The 24,004-nt window shown below is 51.0% G+C and overlaps 2 protein-coding genes across 6 annotated transcripts in view; both read right to left on the bottom strand.

Moving 5' to 3' along the window:
- The window catches only part of Jmjd7 (jumonji domain containing 7), a 7,411-nt gene extending 3,735 nt beyond the window's left edge, over positions 1-3,676 (bottom strand). The window contains exon 1 of one of the 2 annotated variants that reach the window (XM_021192654.1): positions 3,589-3,676. In XM_021192654.1, coding sequence (XP_021048313.1) covers positions 3,589-3,652 — 64 coding nt within the window. In that variant the 5' untranslated portion in view covers positions 3,653-3,676. The remainder of the gene's footprint in view (positions 1-3,588) is intronic. The other variant, XM_029536547.1, reaches the window with a different exon arrangement.
- An 85-nt stretch (positions 3,677-3,761) lies between these two features.
- Mapkbp1 (mitogen-activated protein kinase binding protein 1) overlaps positions 3,762-24,004 on the bottom strand; it is a 54,967-nt gene continuing 34,724 nt past the window's right edge. Inside the window, exons 3-31 of one of the 4 annotated variants that reach the window (XM_029536327.1) lie at positions 20,543-20,605; positions 20,261-20,318; positions 19,246-19,416; positions 18,644-18,781; positions 18,281-18,463; positions 18,057-18,074; positions 17,604-17,764; positions 16,298-16,487; positions 15,631-15,777; positions 15,251-15,426; positions 14,212-14,303; positions 13,817-13,942; positions 13,427-13,497; positions 13,202-13,323; positions 12,706-12,781; positions 12,479-12,590; positions 12,093-12,156; positions 11,718-11,852; positions 11,391-11,527; positions 11,149-11,204; positions 9,787-10,023; positions 9,167-9,333; positions 8,826-8,974; positions 8,531-8,725; positions 8,284-8,368; positions 7,765-8,048; positions 6,938-7,534; positions 6,490-6,575; positions 3,762-6,014 (exon numbers count right to left, since the gene is read on the bottom strand). In XM_029536327.1, coding sequence (XP_029392187.1) covers positions 5,787-6,014; positions 6,490-6,575; positions 6,938-7,534; positions 7,765-8,048; positions 8,284-8,368; positions 8,531-8,725; positions 8,826-8,974; positions 9,167-9,333; positions 9,787-10,023; positions 11,149-11,204; positions 11,391-11,527; positions 11,718-11,852; positions 12,093-12,156; positions 12,479-12,590; positions 12,706-12,781; positions 13,202-13,323; positions 13,427-13,497; positions 13,817-13,942; positions 14,212-14,303; positions 15,251-15,426; positions 15,631-15,777; positions 16,298-16,487; positions 17,604-17,764; positions 18,057-18,074; positions 18,281-18,463; positions 18,644-18,781; positions 19,246-19,416; positions 20,261-20,318; positions 20,543-20,605 — 4,324 coding nt within the window. In that variant the 3' untranslated portion in view covers positions 3,762-5,786. The remainder of the gene's footprint in view (positions 6,015-6,489; positions 6,576-6,937; positions 7,535-7,764; positions 8,049-8,283; positions 8,369-8,530; positions 8,726-8,825; positions 8,975-9,166; positions 9,334-9,786; positions 10,024-11,148; positions 11,205-11,390; positions 11,528-11,717; positions 11,853-12,092; positions 12,157-12,478; positions 12,591-12,705; positions 12,782-13,201; positions 13,324-13,426; positions 13,498-13,816; positions 13,943-14,211; positions 14,304-15,250; positions 15,427-15,630; positions 15,778-16,297; positions 16,488-17,603; positions 17,765-18,056; positions 18,075-18,280; positions 18,464-18,643; positions 18,782-19,245; positions 19,417-20,260; positions 20,319-20,542; positions 20,606-24,004) is intronic. The other 3 variants (XM_021192983.2, XM_029536328.1, XM_021192985.2) reach the window with 3 other exon arrangements.

Below are 24,004 nucleotides of genomic sequence, written 5' to 3'. Positions count from 1 at the left end.
AAAAAAAAAAAAAAAAAAAAAAAAAAAAAAAAAAAAAAGAAATGGTGGAGGGGGGGGGAGGTGTGAAATCAGTGGTACCCAATTTCCATCGCACTGCAACAAGAAGTCCTCTATGACAGACATCCTAAGCAAGGGTGCTACTGACCTAGGAGGCCTGAGCCACTGAGCTGGTGGCCATAGGCTCACTGGGGCGGGTCTGGCTCTGGGATGACCCCACAGACTCATGTGTGTGAATCCTTGGCCAATAGGGAATAGCACTAAGAGGAGGTGTGGCCTTGCTAGAGGAAGTGTGTCACTAGGGGCGGGCTTTGGCTAGGGTGACACAGTTTCCTCTTGCGGATCCAGATGTAGAACCCTCAGCTCGCCTCAGGGCTGAAGCTGTAAACCAGCACCGATTAACTGTTCTCCTTTATAAGGACTGTGGTGGTTACAGTGTCTCTTCACACCAGTGAAACCCTAAGACAGCCTCCAATGGTGGTATCCACTGAACATCTGAAATGGACCCAGCACCGGGCCTGGCCAGTGTGGCTGAGAAGACACCACCACCATCTCACCAAGTTTATGGCTCATCCATCTATCCATCCAGGGAGGCAACTACCCAATGACAACACTAGAAGACAGATAGGGGCTGAAGTGAGCTCTGCTCTCACAGAACAGCAACAGCATGCTTGGCCATCTAGGGCCAACTTATGCACTGTGACACCTATGGAGACATTAAGTGATTCTGTATAACCCCTAAACTGATGAGGTGGCTCACATCTGTAAACCCATCACCACCTGGAAGGTGGCATCAGGAGTATCAGATCAAACCCACCTAGCGCTACATAGCAAGTTCAAGGCCATCCTGTGTGTCTATCTGTTGCCTTTATCCCATCCCAATCCGGCCCTGGGCCTGGGTGTCTCTAAGTCCTGTTTTGAGAGACCCATTGTCTTTCAAAAACCATCCTTTCCTTCCCTCTGGTGCTCTGGGTCCAATGTCACACTGATGAAGCTTCTTTTCTCAGCCATCCCTTTTTAAACTGTCACTTGTTAGGAACAATCTTTATCTCCTTGCCTAGTTTTTCTCCACAGATTTATCATTACCTCACCCTATATATTTTTTTCATGTTTCTTTATTGATCTGTCTTAGCAGACTAGAAACAGCCTGATGGTTTGAGTGACTGTCATGCTTCCTGGTGCATCCCAACATCAGCACATTAGCACACAGTAGGTGCTCAGCCAACATTTGCTCAAAGTGCCCCACATCTGGCTGGCTGGTCACTGCAGTGAAAAACTGGTGTTTCTGGTGGAATCCCGTTCCCCCTCAAGAACATCTTCTGAGTTGCCATCTCGCCTTGTCAGACCTCGTGTAGGATCCTTTGATAGCCCACTGGTACCCCTGGCAGAACCCTGTCCACCTTGGCATTCATTCAGGCCGCTCCATGACCAAGCTCAGCCCTTTTTACCCCAGTCTGATTTGCTCTAGTCTCATGCCTCACCCTGACCACATGCCCTCTGCTCTGGCTGGACTGTTCCTGCTGCTCTCGCTCTTGGCTTTTAAGAGAGCAGTGCTTTGCTTTGTTAGTTTTTAACCTCAGTGTCTGACCAAAATGCTTTAGCCCCAACCAGCAGTTACTGCAACCCCTGACAAAAGTATATGGCATTCATTTTATCCCTGAGGTCATGCTAGCTCAGTTACATCTCTATGCGGACTATCTTGCCTTGCTGTCAGTCAGAAAGTGAATATCTTTAAATTGGAAATTGGAACCACATGGACATCACTGGTAGGCCCAGGAAAACTGAAAAGAAAACAGCTAGTCATGTGCTTGCTGCCTTGACTAGGGGTGGGAATTACCAAGCAGCCACGGACGGGAAGAACAGCAACCCCACAAAGCAGAAATCTTAGAAGGGAACTGCGGTCCGGGACAATCGAGTTGCTCTTTGGGATCTGACTGTTTTATAATGCTTGGGACTGACCTGGGCCTCCTACATGCTCTGTGCTACTCTAACTTGGAGTTTAAGATGTGCAGACAGGGCTGGAGAGATGGCTCAGTGGTTAAGAGCACCGATTGCTCTTCTGAAGGTCCTGAGTTCAAATCCCAGCAACCACATGGTGGCTCACAATCATCCATAACAAGATCTGACTCCCCTCTGGAGTGTCTGAAGACAGCTACAATGTATATAATAAATAAGTAGATCTTTAAGAAGGAAATGTGCAGACATAGCCTTTTGTTTGCCTGGTTTAGTTTTCTGAGATGGGGTTTCTCTGGGTAGCCCAGGCTGGCCTGGAACTCAGAGCTCCTCCTGCTTCTGCCTCCCAGGTGCTGGGATTAAAGGCTCGCACCACCATCACCTCACCTGAAGCTGCCCTTTCCCGTCCTCTGGATTTTCTATAATTATGCTAGTTTTATTTGCTCACCATTTCCTTTAGAGGACGGGTAGTATTTTTCTCCCCTGAAGCTTCAAAAAGAACTTCAAACAATTCCTTTGACCCAGCAATTCTGTTAAGAATTTGACTGACAAAAATAAACATGAACACAAAGTCTGCTCCAAGCTCAGTCCTCAATGCTTCCTGGACATAGCAGGCACACCCTCTCTGGGGGCTGGGCTGAGCCATCAACTGTCCTCCAGCACAGTGCTTCCTAATGTGCTACCCTTTAAGACAGTTCCTCATGTTGCGGTGACCCTAGGCCATAACATTATTTCATTGCTACTTCATAACTGTGTTTTTACTAGTTATGAGTCATAAGATACATGTCTGATATTCAGGATATCTGACATGCGACTCCTCTGGGGTCTCAAATCACTGCTCTAACCACTTGTGTGTGACACAGCCAGTAAGTTGACAAAATTGTGCTTGATCGATCGCTGTCCCTTGTGTGTGTGTGTGTGTGTGTGTGTGTGTGTGCATGTGTGGAGGCCGTTGACATTAGGTGTATACCATTCTCCACTTTATTTTCTGAGACAAAGTCATAGAACTTGGGGCTCAGCAGTTGCTAGTCTGGCTGGCCAGAGAGCCCCTGGGGATCCTCCTGTCTTTACCTCCCACTTCTGGAACCCCATCAGACGTCCACCATCACCACACTCAGTGTTTTCTGTTAGTGCTGGGGATGTGACCCCAGGTCATCATGTGCTTACGCGCTTAACCTACCCACTGAGCCATCTCTCCAGCCTGTTTAATGATGGGGTAGTGAGGACCAGAGGAAGAAGAAACGAAACACACAAGCTCAACTGGGCGGCTGCCTACAATCCTCAAAGCTTGGAGTCTGAATGAACGAGGGAAGTCGCCTGCTTCTCTCCTAAGAACCCACCAACATCCGAGATGTTTGAGGTGAAAGTATAGCAAGGCAGAGCACCGGGACTCAGCACCCCGCTGGCTTTGAGAATGGCACTATGACCACCGTCGGAGCTGTTCTGGGTCTACAACTGCACCCCACGAAGGCGTGCGAACGTGAGCTGAGGAACTGTCCGCCAGCTAGAGAAGGGTACACACGAAACTGTGTGGCAACCGGTCGGGCACTCACACACACATAATCTGAGTTCCCGGCTCCCCAGGCTCCCTCTGGGCTGTCCTCGCGCGGTCGCTGCTGCCTGTAAGAGCCCACTCACCGCGAGCCGCCGCCGGGAATTCTTGCAACGCCCTCCGAACAGCATCCAGAGCCGCCTCCGCCATGACGCCCGCGGGAAAAGATCCCGCCCCTATTTCCGCTCCAGGACCGCAGTCCCGCCCCCGTTTCCGCCCTCTAGGAGGTGCGACAAGCGGCGCTCTTTTCAGAATTTGCTAGCCAGTTAACAAATGATTGTGTTTATTGACAATTTCATACATCCGTACAAACGAAACGTTAAAACAGCCCCGCCCCGTACAGCCGGGGAGGAGACAGGCGCCACAGTATAAAAGTTATAAATAAGGGGCTTTCAAAACTGGGATAGGACAAATCTGGACGTGGGCAGCAGTTGCCAGTGGCCTCAGACATGCAGAAGGGGACAAAGCGCCACCGGCCACAACACCCCACCCATGCAGGGTAGTGGCGCTTTCTCTAGAAGGGCAAGCTGGCATAAAGACCTCTAAAACCTGGTGGAGGTCAGGACAGTGGGCTGACTTCTAACCCCCACAGTGCCAAGGGGCCCACCTCCAGCGGCTACGGTTCTTTGGGCTAGGTGGTTGGCTATGCGTGTGGTAGAAAAATGGGAACACATGGTTTGGGTGTTCACATGGTTTGGGTGTACTCAACACTCAGGCTGAACCAAAAAGGCTAAGCACCCTTAAACCTAGTTTCCTGCTAGCCTCTGCAGTCAGAGCTGGGAAGTGACGTCGGTTTCGACAGGTTTGTGTTATCTACACCTGGGGAAATGTCACTACTCTGCCCTCCCTGATGCAGAGGAAAGGAGGGCCCAGGCTCAAAGACATACTCACTCCAATTCTGCAACCACCTCACCATTTCTTCCTACATACAGCCTCTCTCTCTTTTCTTTACCCTCTAGCCATTACCTTAACTCTATCCTTACCTCTGCCACCTACCTGTCTGGCTATCACTTTTCCAGTGGTCTCTTGCCCAGTGCCTTCATTCCATAATCTCCAGTGTCCAGTATTTCTGGGCACCCAACACTGCCTTTGAAAAAGAGCCCCCTCCTTGAGCCAGCTGACCCATAGGCCATCTATCAGCCTGGCTGTGGACACCAAGACTCCAGAATTTCAGTTTAGTGTATCTATTCCTTTTTGTGTTTCTGGATCTGAATTCAATTAATTCAGGCTAATGAGCTGAGGCAAAAATGTGAGGAAACCAGGTGCATACCAGCCAGCCAAGTGTTCTAACAATGAGCACTCAACTGTGCATATGATTTGTGTATGTGGGGTGTGTGTGTGTGTGTGTGTGTGTGTGTGTGTGTGTGTGTGTGTGGCCAAGGTTCTAGGAAGGTGGGCCAGTGCCCTGTAAACCATGAGGGTACTCCCGATACAGGTTTCTGATTGCGCATTGCCCAGGATGTAGGGAGAAAGTGGTCCCAAGGGATTCAACAGTCTGCTGGGGACCAGGGTTAGAGAACAAGGAAGCCTAGGGGGCTGAGGAAGGCAGGCCAGGCTTTGCTGCCTGCCCTGCAGAGGGGTTTCACTGTCCTGCAGCAAAATCCCACAACTAGCTCCACAAGGGGGAAAGGGATGGGGGCAGAAAAACGCTAGGGCTCTCTCGCAGGGAAGATGGATTGGAATGTGGGGGCTCAGGTCCTGATACCAACTCAAGTCTTCTAAAGGCTGGGAATACCCTGGAGGCCAGGCAGCTGTCTTTCTCACTGCCAGAAGTTGGGGGGAAACCACCCCTGCTCTGGCAGGCAGGGGAGTGCAGCTGGTGTGGGAGTAGAGGTAAAGGTCTACGGTTGGCTTTAGGATACTAAATACCACATTACCTTTCATCTCTACCCCAGAGTACCCTGTGTATGCTCCACCCCAGGGAGCTCATCCCTGAAGAAACTTCAAATGGCTTCTAAGAAGAAAAGGTCAGCCCTTCCCAATGTCCCCAGGTGAGGCAGGCTGCCCTCCTACCCTTCAAAGCACCAAGATGATGTAGACTCAAGACCCGCCCTGCTATGAGCCCCAGGCTGGGCTTTAGAGGCAGGAGTCCCAAGGAAGTGAGGCAAAGGTCAGGGAAATAAATTAATAAATACAGGGGCCCCATGAGGGCGGCTGGGAAGGCTGCTTTGCCTCTCAACACTGATCACTGCTGTCCACTCCAGACATTCCCACCTTTTCTTGAGTGGAAGCAGGGCTACTGTTTGGAATGGAGAGCATTTCTCTTGGGACAGGCTTCAGGAACTCAGAGTCTGCGCTCCATGCGCCGCTCCACAGCTCTTAGCAATAGCTCAGAGTACTGCTCCAACAGGGCCTGCGTCTGCTCAGCCCCCACAGTCCCAGGGCTGCCACCTGGGCTGGACAGCACAGCCCCAGCCAGAGCCTCGAGCTCCTGTCGCACTGAAGAGAAGGTGTCCCTCAGGAGACGGGTGATGTGACTTTGCTCTGCTGAAGGTGTCTTACAGCTGGTCACCTGCAACAGGAACACTGGATGTGAGCTGGAGAACAGCAGACAGTAGAATATAGAAAAGGGGGCTCTGCCGGTGCCTTGCCCACCCAGTGGAAGGGACTGCCAAGGAGTCTACACACAAGATCAGGGTGATCAGAGTCACTCTGATGGGTGACCCAGATGAGGGTCCCTCCAGGCTATCTACTTCTTAACAACTTTTCCCAACAACTCTCTTTCAAATGTGACAGTTACATTGTTTCTTATACCTAAACTGCCCAAACCATTTTGGGATATAAAAAAAGATAACAGCCATGAATTGGGATTTTCTACCCTACGACCCTGTTTCTCTCCTAGGAATAACCAACAGATTCTGGGGTTGAGCGGCCGGGCCTGGCTTCTGACCCTCCCCTTTACAATGCTCAGAATAACCTTGAGTGCTCCATCCAGTTTGTTGTTACTGTTTGTCAAGAACTGCCTATAGTGGTTGATCCATACTCACCGCGTGATAGAGCTGCACGGCCTGGCGTACATTCCCCTGGAGCTCTGCCACGAGCTGTTCACACTGTTGCAGACTCAAGGCCAGTTCTGAAGGACAAACACCAGTGAGGCCCCGCTGCTTATTCAGGCATCCCAACCCAGGGCTCTCAGAGCAGGGCTACAATCCCTGCCTCTTGCCCTACCCTCTTCCAACACCTTCCCCAACACCACACAAAAGTTTAGAAGGGAAAGCCAGCACTAGTATCCAGACTAAAGGGTTCATTGGGTGACAGGGAGATCATGAAGGGTGGCAAGAGTGTCTCACCATCAGGGGTGTGACTTATGGACCAAGACAGGAGCAGACAGGACAAAAACACCAAAGGCCAGGCACACAGAAATGGGACGGAGCCAGAAAGTGGCCAACAGAGACAGAAAGGATGGGCCAGGTGAGACTGGGGAGCTGTGCACACCTGAGTCCTGGCTCAGGGCTACCCCTGGCCTGCTGCATTCCACGGGGTTACGAATCTTCTCAGGGGACAGGGGCTGCAAGTTCTCAGGGCCTTGGAGAAGGTTGTTGACTGGCAGTTGCTGGGCACAGGGGTGGTTGGGGCCAGGATGAGCCTGGCACTCTGTCCTAGATATATGAGTAGTACCCTCCCCTAAACAGGAGTGCTTTTCAACTGTAGTATGAGCCTTTCCTAGGCTCACCAAGGGGCCCGACTGTTCTGTTTCATTGTGGGCCAGGCCCTTGGATACAGGTGAGAATGTGGTCAGAGTAGGACGGTCAGGAAGTGGTTTGGGGATGTCCAGGACAAGGTGAGCCCTGCTAGGCAGAGCTTGTTTGTTGAATGGTGAGATTCGGATCGGTGCAGGAGCTTGAGGTTCAGTTGCTAGGCCTGGATTCTCGCCAACAGAAATGCTGCGTGCTAGCTTGGCTATAGAACTGGTGGTGTGGTTCTGGTAGGAGTGGGGCTGAGATGAGCAGCCGCCAGCTTGTAGCAGGGATCCTAAGCTGCCCTGGATCTCTGCTTCCCGGAAGAGCAGTGGACGTGATGAAGGCACCTCATCTGCATTGGGGACAGGGACAGGTGCAGGTCACGTGGTGAGGAAGGTGTGCAAATGCTAGGGCTCAGTCCCCAGTTGCTACTCTCCCCTGTGTGTGATCACTAAGGGACATGCAGTGGCAAGCATGGTGACATGCCAGGGCCACACTAGACCTACCACCTTCCTCCAGAATGCCCACATACATGTCTCCCATCCCCTACCGCCTGCAGTTGAACTCATCAAGGTCCCTTACCCTGTGGTACCAAACTATGCACAGACTGGGCTTTCTGGAGTCCAGCTAAAGGCCGGGTTGCAGCCATTTTCTTGGAGGCCCAGCTGTTGTCCGGGTTGTTACGCCGTCGTGGCAACAGCACAGGAGCCACCTGCTTGGGGCCCGAGTTGCCAGAAGAGGGTTCCATTTCTGGGGGTGCTCCTGGAGGAGTGGCACCGCTGCCTTTCAGCTGCTCGCTAGACACCTGTGATACCTGGTCAGGTCTGGACACCAGGGCCAAGCCTGAGGAGGACAGGGATGGTTCCCTATAGGGAGAATGGGTTCAGAAGCAGGCCCAGAGTGGGCGCTCCTCCCTGAGGTGGCCAGATGCTCTCACAGACAGAGATGCACCAGGAGAGGACAAGCACAGAGTCTGCGTGAGGCCACCTGCTTCAAATCTAGGAGTACAACGTCCCCTTCTGGAGAGATGTGAAAAAGGCTACATGCTGTGCCAGGTGCAGGAGCACCAGGTCAGCAGAGCCATGTGGGGATGGTCTGTACCTGAGTGGGGAGGTCTGCACTTGCAGAAGGAATCGTGAAGAGATGCTCCGAGACTCTGTCCTCTCTAGGACCCGTGCTGGGCCCCCTGCAGGAGGCACAGAAACCATGAACTGAGTCACAAGTTTAGTTCTTGCCCAAGGTCTTGCAGCCCCTACAAAGCAGCCTAAGGCACCGTCTACTGGACCCTCCCTCTCAGCTGGGGGACAAGGGCAGATGTGGTGACTGAAGGCTGGCCCACAGACCACACCTGGAGCAGCCCCACTGGCCAGAGTCTCAAAGTGCTGTTTTAGGAACTGCTCCTGATCCGGGGTACGGGGGCCGCCCTCCTGTAGCACACAGAGGCCAGTGCCTCCCTCTTCTTCCTCTTCTTCATCACCCTCCACTGGCTCTTCCAGGTCTGAGGAGATGCCATCCACACTTAGGGGCTCTGTGCTCTCAGAGTCTGGATGTGGGGAGGGGAAAGGCATCACACTGTACCTATCGGTCACAGGTCTGCCTTCCCTGCTTCACCCCGTTGTCCCTTCTTCGTGGTGCAGCCTTACCTTCATTGGGGTGTTCGGGGCTGGAAAGCCGGCTGCTGCTGTAATCCACAGAGCATGCACTGTCAGGACTGTGCTTTTCTGAGCCCCTGCTGCCTGGGTACATCCTTCCTAGGGATCCTCCGGTTGGAGCCTGCACCTGAAACGCACTGCTGGAAGGCCAGCAAAGGAAGGAAAGACAGTGAGCAGGGGCCAGCAGCTCCATTCAGCTCCTGCCTGTGACCAGGGAGGAGGGAGGAGGAGGTGGCCTGGAGGCCAACCATTGCCCAAGTGAGAAAACTCAGAGGGAAAGGAAGTGTAAGGGCCGCAGAGCCCATGAGTCCTGGCCAGGGCACAACCCTTGCCTGGTATCCATGGTAGGGCTGTCACTGGGTTCCGGGTAGACAATACCATCTTCAATGGGTGCAGGCTCCAGATCTTGGGCAAAGACTCCTTCCTCTTGTGACAACAATTGGATAATGTGGGGGCAGGAGCACGGTTGGGAGGACTGAAGCCGAGGGGCCCTTTCATTCTGGAAACACACACAAAGAAAGGGGTACTTGTGAGGATTACTGGTGTGAGAAGAAGGTGTTGAGAGGAGGAACAAGTTGGCAAAGACTGGTGAACAGCAGTTCTGAGGAAGCAGTGTTGTAGCTCCGGGGGGGCGGGGGGCGGGGGGTGGGGAAGCAGGAGACCAGGCTAGGCTCAGCTGGAATACTAAGCTTCTGGAAGAGCTGTTTTGGTACTCAGCCTGCCAGGCTCCTGTCCACTCAACACCAAGAGTCCTCCCCAGAGCTCCCTATACCTCTCGGCCCACCCGACTCACACACAGCCCAGTCAGTTCTACTACAGCTGCATTTCAGATGGCCCACATGCCACAGAGACAGGAAGCACATAAGTGCCCAAGCTCAGGCCTCAGCTGTTAGCACAAGGCTAGCTGAGGCTTCCTGAGATCTCGAGAGAGCTGGGAGAAAAGCTAGCTCACCTGGCTAACACATGAGAGTTCGGGGGCCTGTGGACCATGCTTCCCAGGACCAGCTGGGGACCCAGCCAGTGAGTCCTGGCTGGGGCCTCGAGGGCTTGGGGCCAAGGTCTCTAGCTGTCGCAGGTCCAACATGGAGCGAACACTCAGCTCCACACCTGGCTGAGCCCAGCGCCCTCTTCTTTTAGGTCCTGTGTTAGCTACAGGAGCTGGGTCCAGGAACTCCATGGTCTCTTGTGCCTGGTGGTTGTGGCAAAAAAGGAGTAATAGAATTATACTATCAACAAACAAACATATGTACATGTTGTCAGCATGAATGCCACCCTCTGTGTATTAGTTCATTTTATCTTTACAGTCATTTTATAGAATAGGTAGCATTATTATCCCAGGTCTTACACACGGGGGAAACAGAAGCACAGTGAATTTCTACGACTAGCCCACGTCCATGTGGGACCTTAAGTGGCCTGCAGGCGAGGTTAGCTTTAGAGTGCATACTGAAGCTGCATTCTAGACTTCATAATAGGAACCGCTTTAGTTTCTGCCTTTACCTGGTGTCTTACAGTCTGGAGGTAGGACTCTGAAGATACCCAACAGAACCCAGAGTCCCGTCTCAGCACTAAGGCCAAACCAACAGTGAGGGACTGAGACCCTGGTGTGGCCACTCTGTGAAGCTGCTACCAACAACACAGAGTGCTAGACTCAAAAGCCCAACTTGGGACATGTGAGGGTTGGGTTGCTTTGGGGCTTGCTGAAAATGTCTCTCCTTCTCTGGCACTCTGAAATACCCATGCAGCAACAGGTATTCCTGCAGCCTTTCCCTCTGACTGAGAACTAGAGTCCCCTAGGTTCTCCTAGCTGGAGCCTGTCTCTCTGGCTGTCGCTCTAACATGGGACTCACCGTTACTCCTCACTGCATGCTGCTGCTTTGCTGCTGCTGTGGTGTGGTTTGGTTTGGTTTGGTTTGAGCATAGTGTGGTGGCAAGGCCTTTCCTCTCCACACTCAGAGCTAAGGCCCTGTGGATCTCCCTGAGTTCCAGGTCAGCCAGGGCTGCACAATGAGACTCTAACTCAAAACAAAACCAAGCTATTCTTGAACGGTACTTCTCCCAGGCTCCTGGCAGAGGAGGATGTGGACCCTCCTCTAGTGGAGGCAACTTCATCTGATACAAGAAGGAAAGACTGATGCTCACTCCCTTACCCCACTGGACCAGCTGCCTGACCTTGATGATAAGGCCTTCCTTGAAAACAGGAATGGAGCATGTGGGCAGGACCTGTACCCAATGCCTCACAAGGGCACAAAGGGCTCTGTTGCTGCTCCCTCACGTCTAATAATCTTAGAAGCACATTTCAGTGATGGCAACTTACCCGACTCATTTCCCAGTGGGACAGGCTTCGGAGCAAGGCTGGACTAGAGCCTGAGGCTAGACAGAAATAGGCAGTCAGAAGGTGTTTCCTACCTCCTCACCTCTGGGTCCAGGAGTCCAGAACATCCCCATCCCCCATGTGATCACTGTGATGGCCCGGCCTCCTTATCCCATGGTCCAGATGGGCCGACCTAGCCACTACAGCAGCAGTGCCTGTCTGCCTTACACCTAACTGCCACAAACCTAGTTCTTTCTTGGTGCTCTTGCCAAGGATGGGCAGAGCTGGCAGTTCTTCTTCTTCAGTACCCTCATCTTCTCCCTCCTTGTCACTGTCTGAGGAAAGAGCTGGTCCAGAAGGGGGTATCACTGCAGTGTGATGCCTGAGTCCAAGACAAGAAGGTCAGAAGAGAAGACTCCCTGGGCAAGAAGGCAACATTGATGGGCTTGTGCATGCGAAGGAAGGCCTGGGATTACAGGAGCTGCTGAACAGTACATTCCACATGAAGAGGTGCAGGGAGAGCACACACTCTGTGGACAACCGTGAGCAGAGCCAATCTCTGGCCCACTTACTGCTCGGCTCCAGAAGCCCTTTGGGGAGAGGTTGGTCCTTGCTGCTTGATCCCTCGCTGGCGCTGCCGCAGCTCAGCCAGGCGCTGCCTCATGCTGATGGTCATCTCAGAGCTCAGACGCCAGACAAAGATGCAGCTAGGGTGGAGCACAGTACTGAATGAGGGGCAGGGAAGGACTCTGCGGGTAGCAGCATCATTTATCCCTACTTCCCATGAACTGGCAAGGCGACCCAAGCCACCCTCCACTGTCAGGTCAGGCCCCACCAAGAAATGTCCCTCTTCAGACCTACTTCCCAGAGACACCAGGAGAGGAAGTGAGAGGGGGGACAGGGTGGCACAGAGAAGAATTGTCTCAGGGAAGTTAACTTCTGCTCACCTGTCCCCCGACACAGAGATGAGATGTTTGCAATCGTTACTAAATTTCATGCCAGTGACAATCTCTGTTAAGAGTAAAGTACATGGTCTATGAACTGCCACAAAGACCTAATCAAACCCCTGCCTGCCCCAGCTGCTGGGATGGGCACTGGCTGGGGGGGGAGGGGGGGGAGAGTCGGGTTCTGTCCTCACACAGGCACCTGTGCTCTGAGTCTGGACGTGGCGGAGGAGAAAGGTACCAGCCATACTGTCTCCTTCTGCCACAGGGCTTTTACCCTTGCTTCAGTCAATTGACCCCTCCCCAGGGTAGATGGGCAGAGTTGTGGTGTGGCGATAGACAAGGGAAGAAAGTACAACTGCAAACAGGGAGGTGGCTGTTACACTCACCTGAGTGGCCAAACATGGTGGCCACACACTCGCCTGAGGAGAAGTCAAAAATGGAGAGATTCTTATCGGAACAGCTGGTGGCAATGTAGATCCCTGAGGGGTCTGTCTGCACCTGGGGACACAGAGCGAGAGTAGGGGAGCGCCACCCCTCCTCACTTAGCACCACCCCCAAGCTGCCCAATGGCAGGGCAGGCAGCAGGCTCTGCTAGTCCCACTGGGGTGCTCACCTTAATGAGAGTGCCATCTTCACCCTGTGACCCTTTAAACAGCTTTTTCTGCTTTCCGCTGCTAATGTTAAAGATCCTGAAAAGGAAGGCACGTGTTCACAGCAGCCTGAGGACCAGAGCCCAGGCTATAAGTGGCAGCAAATGGGACTTCCCATTTGTCCTGGGAGTTCGCTCGCACCCTCTCAGGTGAGGCAGAGTACTTTGCTGCCTCAAAGAGGCTCAAAAGCCCGGACAAAATAGCAGATTTGAGGACTGAGCTTCTTGAAGGAATGTGGTCCAAAAGTCTGATAAGAGGAGGCCAGCCAAATAGCTCAGACAGTAAAGGCACTTGCTGCCTGGACTGATGGCTTAAGTCTGATCTCCAGGACCCATGTCCTGGTGAGAGACAAACCACTCCTGAAAGTAGTTCTGAATCCCACACGCTCACTCCTCTCCCCACAAAATAAACAGTGAAAATGAATTTGTAAAGAAGCCTGAGACAGGAACGCCCACCCACCGAATATTCCGGTCTTGGCAGCCGATGGCTGTGTACTTCCGGCTGGGCTCCACATCCATGTCGTAGAGGGTGGTCTTCCGTACCACGTGGTGCGTTCGTGTGAACTGTACCCCTTCTCCAGACTGCAAAGGCGGCACAGCTCACAGGGCTCACTCCGCCCTTCACCTCTGGTGTTGGAAACCCTGTTCCCACCCCTGCCCTGCTGGGGACACCCAGGGCCCTTACCTTCTGTGCAGTTCGGAAGTAAATGCTCTTGTCTGCACCACAGCTGATCATTCGCACTTGCCCATCACTGGCTGTAGGGACAGGGACCGGGCTACTTCTGCCATATGAAGGCAGCCTTTCTCCTGCCTTCCCTTATGTTCCCCAATGGAGTTACTCCACATGGTGGACCAACCAAATTAAACAGAGTGCATCCCACAAAACCCATGTCCCTCCTCCTTAGCCCTCAGTCAGGCTCAGGGTCCCCTAGACCGAAAGTCTGTATTTCACCCGTCTTCCTACCTAGCCTCATGACTCCCAGGCACCTCCCCATCCTCCCCAGCAGGCTCTTCTCATAAATGTATGGGAGGTGGTAGCTAGAGGGATGAACAGCTTCAATTGCCCAGTCCCCACCTGCAAACTTGACAGCAGTGATAGAAGATGAATGCTCGTCCAGTGTCTGCTGTAGACTATATTCCCGGCCAGCATCCAGCACGTGGATCAGACGGTCCCGGCTTGCCGATGCCAGCAATTTCAAACCTGGGATCAGAAGAATCTTATCAGTTCACATTAAGCTGGCTCTTAACAGTGCCTGGTAAAGAGCCCCAAGTGGATAGAGCCTCATATCCCTAAAGCCACAAGAACCACAGAACAGGGACAGAGCTCTTAAAATCCTGCAAATACCAAGTGATCTGAATGAATACAGGACCCAAGATTACCAGAAGCCAAGGCAAGTATAAGGCAACACTGGCAGAACAGGTGGGGCTGTGCCAGAGCTAGACCCTGCTGGGGCATGGGCTAGGCCTTACCTGTGTCTGGCTTAGAGTATTCCAGGCACAAGATCTCAGAGTCATGGGCCTCCACTTTCAGCATCTCACTCAGGGACTGCAGTTCATGTATCCTATAAATAAGAGACATCATTGCCTGGCTGCGAGAGGAAAGACCTCCTTCTTCTGTTACATCCTCTTCCCCACCTTTAAACAAACATTTTTAAGCTTTAAGAAAAAGTTCAAACACTGCAGGTGTTCTATATCCCCTTGCCCAGTTTTTTTTTTCTTTTTCTTTTTCTTTTTCTTTTTTTAAAGACTTATTTATTATTATATGCAAGTACACTGTAGCTGTCTTCAGACACCCCAGAAGAGGGAGTCAGATCTCATTACGGATGGTTGTGAGCCACCATGTGGTTGCTGGGAATTGAACTCAGGACCTTCAGAAGAGCAGTCAGTGCTCTTAACCGCTGAGCCATCTCCCCAGCCCCCCCCCCTTGCCCAGTTCTTAACTAACATACATAACAACAGAACATTATCAGAGCCAGGCATTTACATAGTGTTAAGTAGGTACATTAGTAACATGCCATTATTTGTCCTTATGTCCTTACTTGATTCAGGATCTTACAGAATGCAAATGGCATTTAACTCTCACTGTTCTTTAGTTCCCTGTAGTCTGTGGTAGTCTCCCCATCCCTCCTTACCTTCCATGACCGACACGTTTGAAGAGCACTGACAGTTACTCTGTTGTTTGTACCTCATTTGAACCTCTCATGAGTGAACTGGGTTAAATGCATTTTTTTTAAAGAACATTACAGAGACAATATTATGTCTTTCTTAGCCCCATACCTTGAGCTTCCCCATGCGGATGTGGCTGACAGCTGTGCCTGTGTCTGGGACGGCTTTTTCTGAGCTCACCACTGTAAGCTCATTCTTTCCATTTTACAGAATAAATACTTTGTTTCTAAGCTTTTTTTTTTGGGGGGGGGAGACAAGCCCTCCTAAAGTGCTGCCCTTGAGGACCTAACTACCACAGCCACTATGGGAGGCAGTCAGTACCTAACTCAGAACTTGACCTTACCTAAGTGTCCCCATGCGGTCTCCCGAGGCCAGGTGCTGCCCATTGGGGCTGATACACAGGGACCGGATGCCCACTCGGGGGTCCATCAGCGACCCATCAGCTTTGTCTCCTCCAGGCAGCTCAGTGTCCAACAAAGCCTGAGTGTTCCCGTCCATATAGATGATCTTAAAGAGATCCTGATGGGAAAGGTGAAAGGAGACAGTTCAGGCGGTCCCAGCAGGATGGCTGCAAGCACAGAGGGATGCTGGGTAAAATCAACCCTTGGCTCAGAGAGTCCAGCCAAATAATAGCTGAATGATCAAGATTTGGGGAGCCAGTTCCTGAAAACAAGGTCAAAAATCTATAAGCATGGGGGCATGAGTATGAAATGGGAGGCTCACATTGCTGAGGATGTTACGGTGCAGGGTAGAGCCATGTACCCCAGAGCTCTCTGTGTTCCACAGGCGGATGGTGTTGTCTGAGGAGCAAGTAATAAAGGAACTGGGGGGGAGACAGGCCTGATTACTGTCCTTGATCTCAGGGTAGACCTGAAGGGACAGAGGGAGAGAATTAGACTTCCATTTTGGGGGCATTTTTGTCTACTTAGGAAGAAGGAAAGGGGAATGGCATCCAAGGTAGAGTGCTAAGACTTAGCCATTGTCTGACATTTAGTAAGGAAACAAGATATGACTGTTATACACGCACACGGTAAGAAAAAGCCCGAAATCCCAGCTCCTCCTGTGTGCCACAATCTCTCAATTAACGTTATTTCATTTCATTGTTAGAACAATTGAGAAAATCTGGTACATCATTTTACAGTTAAGGAATCTGAGGCTTAGTCAGGTTTACTAACTTGTCCAAGATTCCTGAGCCGAGGATAAGGTAAAGACTCAGGCTAGGCAGAGACACGAGAAGGCGACTGAGGTGCATGGGCACCAACGCTCACACTGGAGCTCCAGAGCTACAGCAGGGAAGCCACTGAAAGCCGAGGGCCGGGCCCTAGGGCAGTACTTGGTGTTCTCTGCTTTCTACCCTCACAGTGGAATTCCAGCAAACCCATCCACGTACCTCCACACTCCAGACACAGGAGGAGTGATACAGAGCCGAGTACACCTTCCCCACTTTCTTGGGGTCCCTCACATCCCAAACATAGATGCTGTGGTCGTTGTATACACAAGATAGCCACTGATTAGTTGGATCGAAGGTCAAGGCAATGGTGTCTGGGTACCTTGCATTGACCCCTCCAGAAAAGAGGCGACTGTGGGAGAGAGGACAGGAAGTTACCACAAAGGAAGGAATGGAGCACAGGACACTGTCTGCAGTCCCACAGATTTGCAAGTAGAACTGAGAATTCAAAAGCAGTCCCTAGAGATTCAATCCAGGAGCTCACCCAACCCCAGATGCTGGGCAGAGTGTTTTCCAGAGAAATGCTAACAAATTCATAGACCACCAATACCAGACAAGGCAATTCTGTGGTTACAATGGAGCACAACAAAATCTAGATGGTTCTATGAGTATTTCTGCATAGAGATCCAAACAAGACTATCATACATACCACAAAAATAGGGTTTGTGATATAGCTCGCTCAATAGTAGAGCACTTATCTAACAAGCAAGGCGCTGGGTTCTATCTCCAGCATCTCAAAATCTCCTCCTCCTCCTCTTCTTTTATTTATTTATTTATTTGTTTATTTTATTTTTTTTGGTTTTTCAAGACAGGGTTTCTCTGTGTAGCCTTGGCTGTCCTGGAACTCACTCTGTAGACCAGGCTGGCCTCAAACTCAGAAATCCGCCTGCCTCTGTCTCCCAAGTGCTGGGATTAAAGGCATGCACCATCACGCCCGGCCTCATTCTCTTCTTCATCTTCCTCCTCCTCCCTCTCCTATTATTTTTTTCTTTCTCTTCTTCCTCTTCTTCTTGCTCTTTCTCCTCCCTCTCCCCCTCCCCTCCCCCTCCTCTACTGAGGACAAACCATAAAAACGACCACACATCAGCCTTTTCCTTCTAGCGTGACTGGGACTGTGTCTTTCTGTGTCTTTACCATAGCATACTTTCTTTCTGGTGCTTACAGATTATCAAGATGTCCAGCTGTAAAACTGAACCTATTTCCTAACATCAGTCAACCAGAAGGAAGACTCCAATCCCCTGAGTCATTCTTAAAACCACCTAAGATGCTCCCAGGTTTTATTACAGCCCTCCCAACACTCACTCACTGAGACATTCCATGGTCCTCCATGCTATTTAATCTCCCTGATTCTGACATCTACCAAGTTTTCTGTCTACAAAGGGGATCTCTGGGCATCACACACTCTTCATTCTGCTCCCTGAAGTGGTGACTGAAGCTTTGAATGGACAGTGGGCTCCACATAGCTCACCTGGCCTCAGTGATGCTGGCAATGTCTGTTCCAAGGGCATGGGGTCTGGGTAGGGTACTGAGGAAGTGCAGGTTGGAAGGATTGAAAAGGCGCACCGTGCCATCAGCACAGCCACAGAAGATGTATTCTTGGCTGACAGAGATGCAGTGGGCCACAGTGGTCTGTGGGCAGAGCAGCTCAGTAAGTAAGGGGCATCTTCCCATTTAGCTTGGCTTAATCCTTCCCAAGCCCTCAGCAGCACTCACTTACAAAGGAGAGCCAGGCCAAGATCGGGCCAACCCCTCAAGTGTCATCTAGAAATGCCCTCCCTCCAGCAGCAAATGACCTGTAGCCCTGCAGACTTGGGAGGTGGGGTAGAAATCAAGGCCATCAGAGAGACCAAGATTCAAAGGTAGAAAAACCCCAACGAGGAGAAAGCAGCAGCTGAGGAAGAGAAGGCCCTGAAGCACTTACTGTGAAGTGGTCTGTGTTCTGAGCCAAAGAGGAAAGCAGGAAAGAGAGGTGAGAAAGAGTGAGAGGAGGTGGTTATGCAGATCACTGCTAGCGAGCCCCCTGTGTCTTCTCCTGCAGTCCCCTTCAGCATGCACAAAGACCCATCCTGGGTCCACAGCCCCAAGGCCAGCTCTCCCCTGATTTGAGACAAGGCCAGACCCTGTTCTGGAGCCAAGGTTACTTACTCTTAGCTCCACCCATTTGTCCAGAAGCCTGCGATCGCTGAACTCGCACAGCAGCCCCGAGGACGTGATACAGAAAGTGCTATCAGCCTTTTTCCCTCGGCCACAGGCCACATCAGTGAACAAGTTGTTCCTCAGCTCCCCCAGCAGCCCCGAGCGGCCCAGCAGGGGCACAGTGGCATTCACCTGTGGAGACACACCACTACAGCCATCTAGCCTTGGAAATGAGGGCCTCAGAGGACAAGCATGTGTTCTTTGAGACACCTCCGCCCAGGCAGGTCAGGTCCATGAAGAACCTGTGACTGTTAAACAAGCCAAAGGCAACTAGCTGGAGCACTGCGCAGGGCTGGTCGTCTCAGTCCTCACCTTCGAGGTCTTACTGTCATCCAGGTACCAGAATTTGATGTGCCGGTTGCCTGCAGTGACAAAGTAGCTGCAGTCTTCCGAAAAGGACACTGCAGTTACCCGGCTGGATACTTTGTTGGAGGCCACTACAATGTTTTTCTGGAGGGAAAACCAAAGGAAGAATCAAAGCTCTGCCTTGGGGATAAGAAGGTATCCGAGAATGAACAAGAGCTAGCAATAATTTCTACTTCAAAAATAAAAAAACCCAAAAATAAAAACAAATACAAACAAACAAAACAACAACAGAAAGAAAGGAAAAACAAAACTCTTCCTTTCTGGTATTTAATGATCAGAAATCAAAACAAACAAACAAAAAAACAAAACAACAACAACCCAAGCTCTTTTCTAAGGAATTCAAAGGTTTAATCCTTAGATGTGCAGGGAAAGCCCCAAACAACACCCTTGCTCTTCAGGTACTATTTTGTACTTCAACTGTTGTTCACAGAAGAGCTGAAGGCAGTGAAGGAAATGAGGTTGCTGGGGTCAGCAGTTTCCTGCCTCCCCCCCACCCACTGACATGGGAACCCTCACGAGGATGCTAAGGCTGTCACCAGTTCACTCACCTTCCAGGCCCACACGTTGACAATCATGTCATGCTGGTAGCCCACAGACACAATGTACTTGGCACTTGGGGAGAAAGCCACACAAGCCACACCGTACTTATGCTCCTGTAGCTCTGCCACCTGGCTACGTTCAGCCACATCCCAAACCCGCACGGCAGGCATGTGCCCACTCTGCAGGGAGGCAAAACCGCACGTGAGAACTGTGGAAGATGTTATGTGTAGCCTCCTCAATCCCTCACCTCCCCAGCTTTAAACACTGTTCCTCCAATGTTTAACAGGGGAGAACAAGATAAAGATGTAGAGAGCTGGGTGTGGTGGCGCACACCTCTAATCCCAGCACTCAGGAGGCAGAGGCGGGCAGATTTCTGAGTTTGAGGCCAGCCTGGTCTACAGAGTGAGTTCCAGGACAGCCAGGACTACACAGAGAAACCCTGTCTCAGGAAAAAAAAAAAAAAAAGACGTAGAAAAAAGTTCTGAGGACACCAGTGTCAGCAGAGGCTAGTCTTTGCCTCTGTATCTGGTCAAAGCTCCTGGAATGGTTCTAGGAAGCAGCAGCTGGCATATATACCCTGACTGTCTACTTGTAAAACCAAGGGCTGTGTTCCTTGTGTGCCCAGCAGGGGGCATCTGAAGATAGGAATGTTTTAGGATGGTGGTTTTCAAAATGTGTCCTTAACTACCCCACATTGTTAGAGAGAAGACTTCAGCGTGTAAAGCATTTGACATAAACTTCATGACCCCTCCGCCACATAAATAAATGAATTAATATTTCTTGTTTTGGTTTTACTTTTAAAAGAAGGTTATAGAATCACAACTTTGGGGTAGGAGCCCAGCTGTGAGCACTCTGAAAAGCCCTCCCAGGGAGTCAGATCACACTGAAGCTTAAGCACAGCCATCTGGACAAAGCAGAAACCAGGGTATCAATCCCTGAGGCCAAAGTGACAGCACCCGAGCTGCTCCCAGGACTGTGGCTTGGGTGGAGGGCCACAATATGGCCACCCTGTTCTTCACTTACCTCTCCAGTGACCAAGTACTTGCCATCAGGGGAGAAGGCAAGGGCAGTAATGGTTTTCCTACAAGAGACAGGACAGGTTTGGTTGACCCTAGACTGTGCCCCCTCACCTAACCTCCCTTCCTTCATCCTTCATGCATATTTCCCAAAGGCAAGGCCAACAAACTCAAGAATGTATGTGCACTTCCCTATCTGGCCTCAGGGCCAAATCCGGTCCCAAGCCCCCAGGGCCTCAGGCCCCTGGCCATAGTCACCTCCCAGCCCCTTGAGGCCAGGCCCACACACCTGGAGCTGTTGAGGATGTGATGCTGTTTGTGCTTCCGGGGATTGAAGAGGACGACCACACACCTGAGAAGATGAGCGATATGTCACATTGAACCATAGCTTCCTCAGGAGCCCACTGAGACTTCTGGTCGCCCAGCAGAGGGAACAGGTTAATCTAGGTTGGAGTCTCCACCCAAAAGGGTCTATTATCAGATTCCCATAGTAAAAAAGGCTCTCTACGGTAGCCTAGTCACCAGGAACCAGGACCCTGACTGCCAGTCCCATCTCTGATCATACTCCCCAAGGGCAGCAGAGACCGAGGCCTCCCCACAGCCTTTGAACATAACCCAAGGAATGAATGTAAGATGGAAGAATTAATGTGATTTGATCAGCTCAGGCCTCAGCTTGCAACCGCTTCTCAGGCTTGGAGCCACATGTCTTAGTCACTGTTAGAGATGGTATGCTTCTACCTACGTAGTAAGAAAAAACACACCGGCTATGCTAGGAGCTAGAACTGCAAGAAGGCCTAAGCTGGAGGTGGAGGGAGCGGAGATGCAAGGAGGCCTAAGCTGGAGGTGGAGGGAGCAGAGATGCAAGGAGGCCTAAGCTGGAGGTGGAGGGAGCGGAGAAAGCTTGGGAATGACTTGAGAAGGCTACAGAGCTTCCAACTGAGCCAAAGGACCCCTAGCTTCAGGGCCTAAGCAGGGCTTTCTGGTCACGAGAACAAGATGAGTAAAGGTTTATCCCAGTTCACAAAAAAAGGGCCGAGCAACTTTTCCCTGAAGGCGACAGGCGTCCAGTTGGGATCGAATCCAGATAGACTGTCCAGAGCAGCTCTGGCGAGGGAAGCTGAATGGCAGGAATCAGCAGCAGTAAGCTACAGGTCAAGGGCCAGACAGTGCTCGCGGCAGGCTCTGTGGTGATGAGCAGGCACCAGGCCTGTTGTCCGGCTGCCTAACCTCTTACCGGTGGAACAGCAGACAAGAGCAGGCCTGGAGGCTGTCATGCCATAGAGTGGAAGAAGAAAGAGCACAGACTGCAGTGGAAACTAGGTAGGGGCACACATTGATAACACATACTTAGCATCTCAGGCTCAGAAACGAATCCAATATACAGAGCCCACATAGTCTCTGGGGACGCTAGGCTTTTGATGGGACCAAACACATCCAGAACTTCCCGCTGACCAACAGACTACAAGTCTTGGGTCTCATCACCACTAACTGCCCTGCCCTGCCAGCTGTTCCTCAATGGTTTTCTTACTCTTACCCCCATCCCCACTCTTTCCTGATCCCTTTGTCCCATTCCTTTCTCTTTTCACTTCTTACCTCAAGTTCTAATCTCCCAAGTCTCCCTTTAAAATGCCATGGTCAGGGGGGTCTTAGATATGACAAAAGCCATGATTAGAGGCACACCTGTCATACCAGCATTTGGTAGGCTGAAGAATGAAGTCTTGATTCTTCAAATATGCAATGTACAATAAATTGAGTTCAAAGCAAGACTGAGCTACAAAGTAAAACCTTGCCCCAAAACATGAAACATGACTAAAGCAAGGGCTCTGGAAACCTTGTATCCTGTCACTTCTGAACAGTATAGGAAAGTATACATGAAAGTACACATCAGTTACAATTCAAAGGCTGCTTACTAGTGCAGAATAATATCCTCTAGGCCTGTCATCATCTACTTAGAATCCACAGAGTTTTCTGTGGCTGCTGTTTTCTGAACCTTCTCCCAATCTGTGCTGACCTGTGATGAGCCCTCCACAGGCTCAGCTCTAGTAAAGGCGGCTGGTCTGACCTTAGGGGCCACTAGCTTCCTGATTAGAAATGGACGAACAAGGGCAAAGGGCTTCCACTCTCTGTGACAGACTTCCTCTAATTGCATTGGTGACACAATGACACCAGCTATGGTCTAAATGCAGAACAATTTGACGTTGCGGTCCCTGCCTGTGAGTGTTCCCTGAAGTCTGTCACCCTAAAGCAGCACAGTGGCCTTTAACTTGTTCTGGTGGCACTCGCAGCACTTGGGAGGTGGAGGCAGGAGGCTCAGGAGTTCAGTCATCTTCAGCTACACAGTGGGTGTGAGATCAGCCTGGGCTGTATACAATCCTGTTCAAAACAAAAGCACAAAACCTTTCAAGTCCCCATGGAATACAATTTCTTCTGTTTCCTCCATCTCCTAGTTTCAAGTTCATACAACACTGGGTGTCTCTCTGTGTGTGAACGTGTGTATGAGTGTGCGTGTGAGTATATGTGTAAGTGTATATGTGGGTCTGTGTGTGTATATATATACACAATGCAGGCAGAAAGATAACTGGCTACAGGTAGATGAGCAAACCCTACTCCACCTCCTTTTCCTCCCCTTGTCTCATGACAGGAAATTCTCTGGCATGGCAGGGATGGAAATACACAGGATAAGGCCTTTAAACTTTTTACCCAGATTTATTCAGACTGGAAACCAACCCCTCAGAGAGAAAAAGCACATATGTATATCTCTATGAAGAGCTGTGTCCATGTCCTTCCAAGTAAACAAGAGGGCCTACAGGCGACATAGTCATCTAGAGAGAGGAGGGTGGGACACAGCTGGCATCAGTCATTGGCCCTTCATTTCCAATGTCCTTGCCCAGCAGGGTAAGCCCTTGCAGCAATATTCACTGAAATCATCAACAAAGACTGCTGGGTTGGGCTGGTCCAACAGGCTGACTCCTGTAACTTAGAACTTGAGGGCACAGAGAGATTGCTCATCTTTACAGAGGGAGGGTAAGGCCTCAGTCCCTTAGGGCCTCAGTTTGGGAGAGTCATGCTGTGGGACACCAGTGCCAGGAAGGGCCAAGCCCTCAGCATTCCCATCCCTGCACAGGCCCGGGCTTGCTTCCTTCTCACAGGAGCCATCGCCTACCACTCTCCAGCCTCCAGAGTCAAAGCCAAAGGACAATCAGGAGCCATGAGTAGAATGGCGCACACATGGGCAGGCCCGGGAGGGTCAACCAGAAACAATGTGTCTTCAGATTTCTTTCAGGCTAAGTGAAATCAGAAGGGCCACAGGGAGGCACAGTGAAAGTCCTTCCATGACTCAATGCCAGCCTCTAGTCCTTTAATAACTGTCACTCCACATATTCTTTACTGCACTTTACCACCATGGCCGACTCCTTCTCCAAAGCATGTAGCAACTTATCATCTTCTACATAATATGCTTTGAGAGGAGTGCCTAGAACGACATACCTAACTCAGAAGAGATTCTATTTTTGTGTGTGGTTTACTGTTAAGTCCCCAGCTCCAGGAAGACTGGTACTCAAGATTTTTGGAACGTATAAATAAAGCTTTAAGTCATTAATAAACCAGGCATGCATGGTGGTACATGCCTATATTCTCAACACTCAGAACGTGGAGGCAGGAGGATCAGAAGTTTAAGGGCTACATAGCGAGTTTGAGGCCAGTGTGGAATACATGAGAGCCTGAGGGGGAAGGAAGGAAGGGAGGGAGGGAG

Source organism: Mus pahari, chromosome 3, assembly GCF_900095145.1.
Source record: "Mus pahari chromosome 3, PAHARI_EIJ_v1.1, whole genome shotgun sequence".
In the NCBI taxonomy this organism is placed as follows: domain Eukaryota; kingdom Metazoa; phylum Chordata; class Mammalia; order Rodentia; family Muridae; genus Mus; species Mus pahari.
Note: the sequence above shows the minus strand (reverse complement) of the source record. Positions and strands in the feature narration are given on the sequence as shown.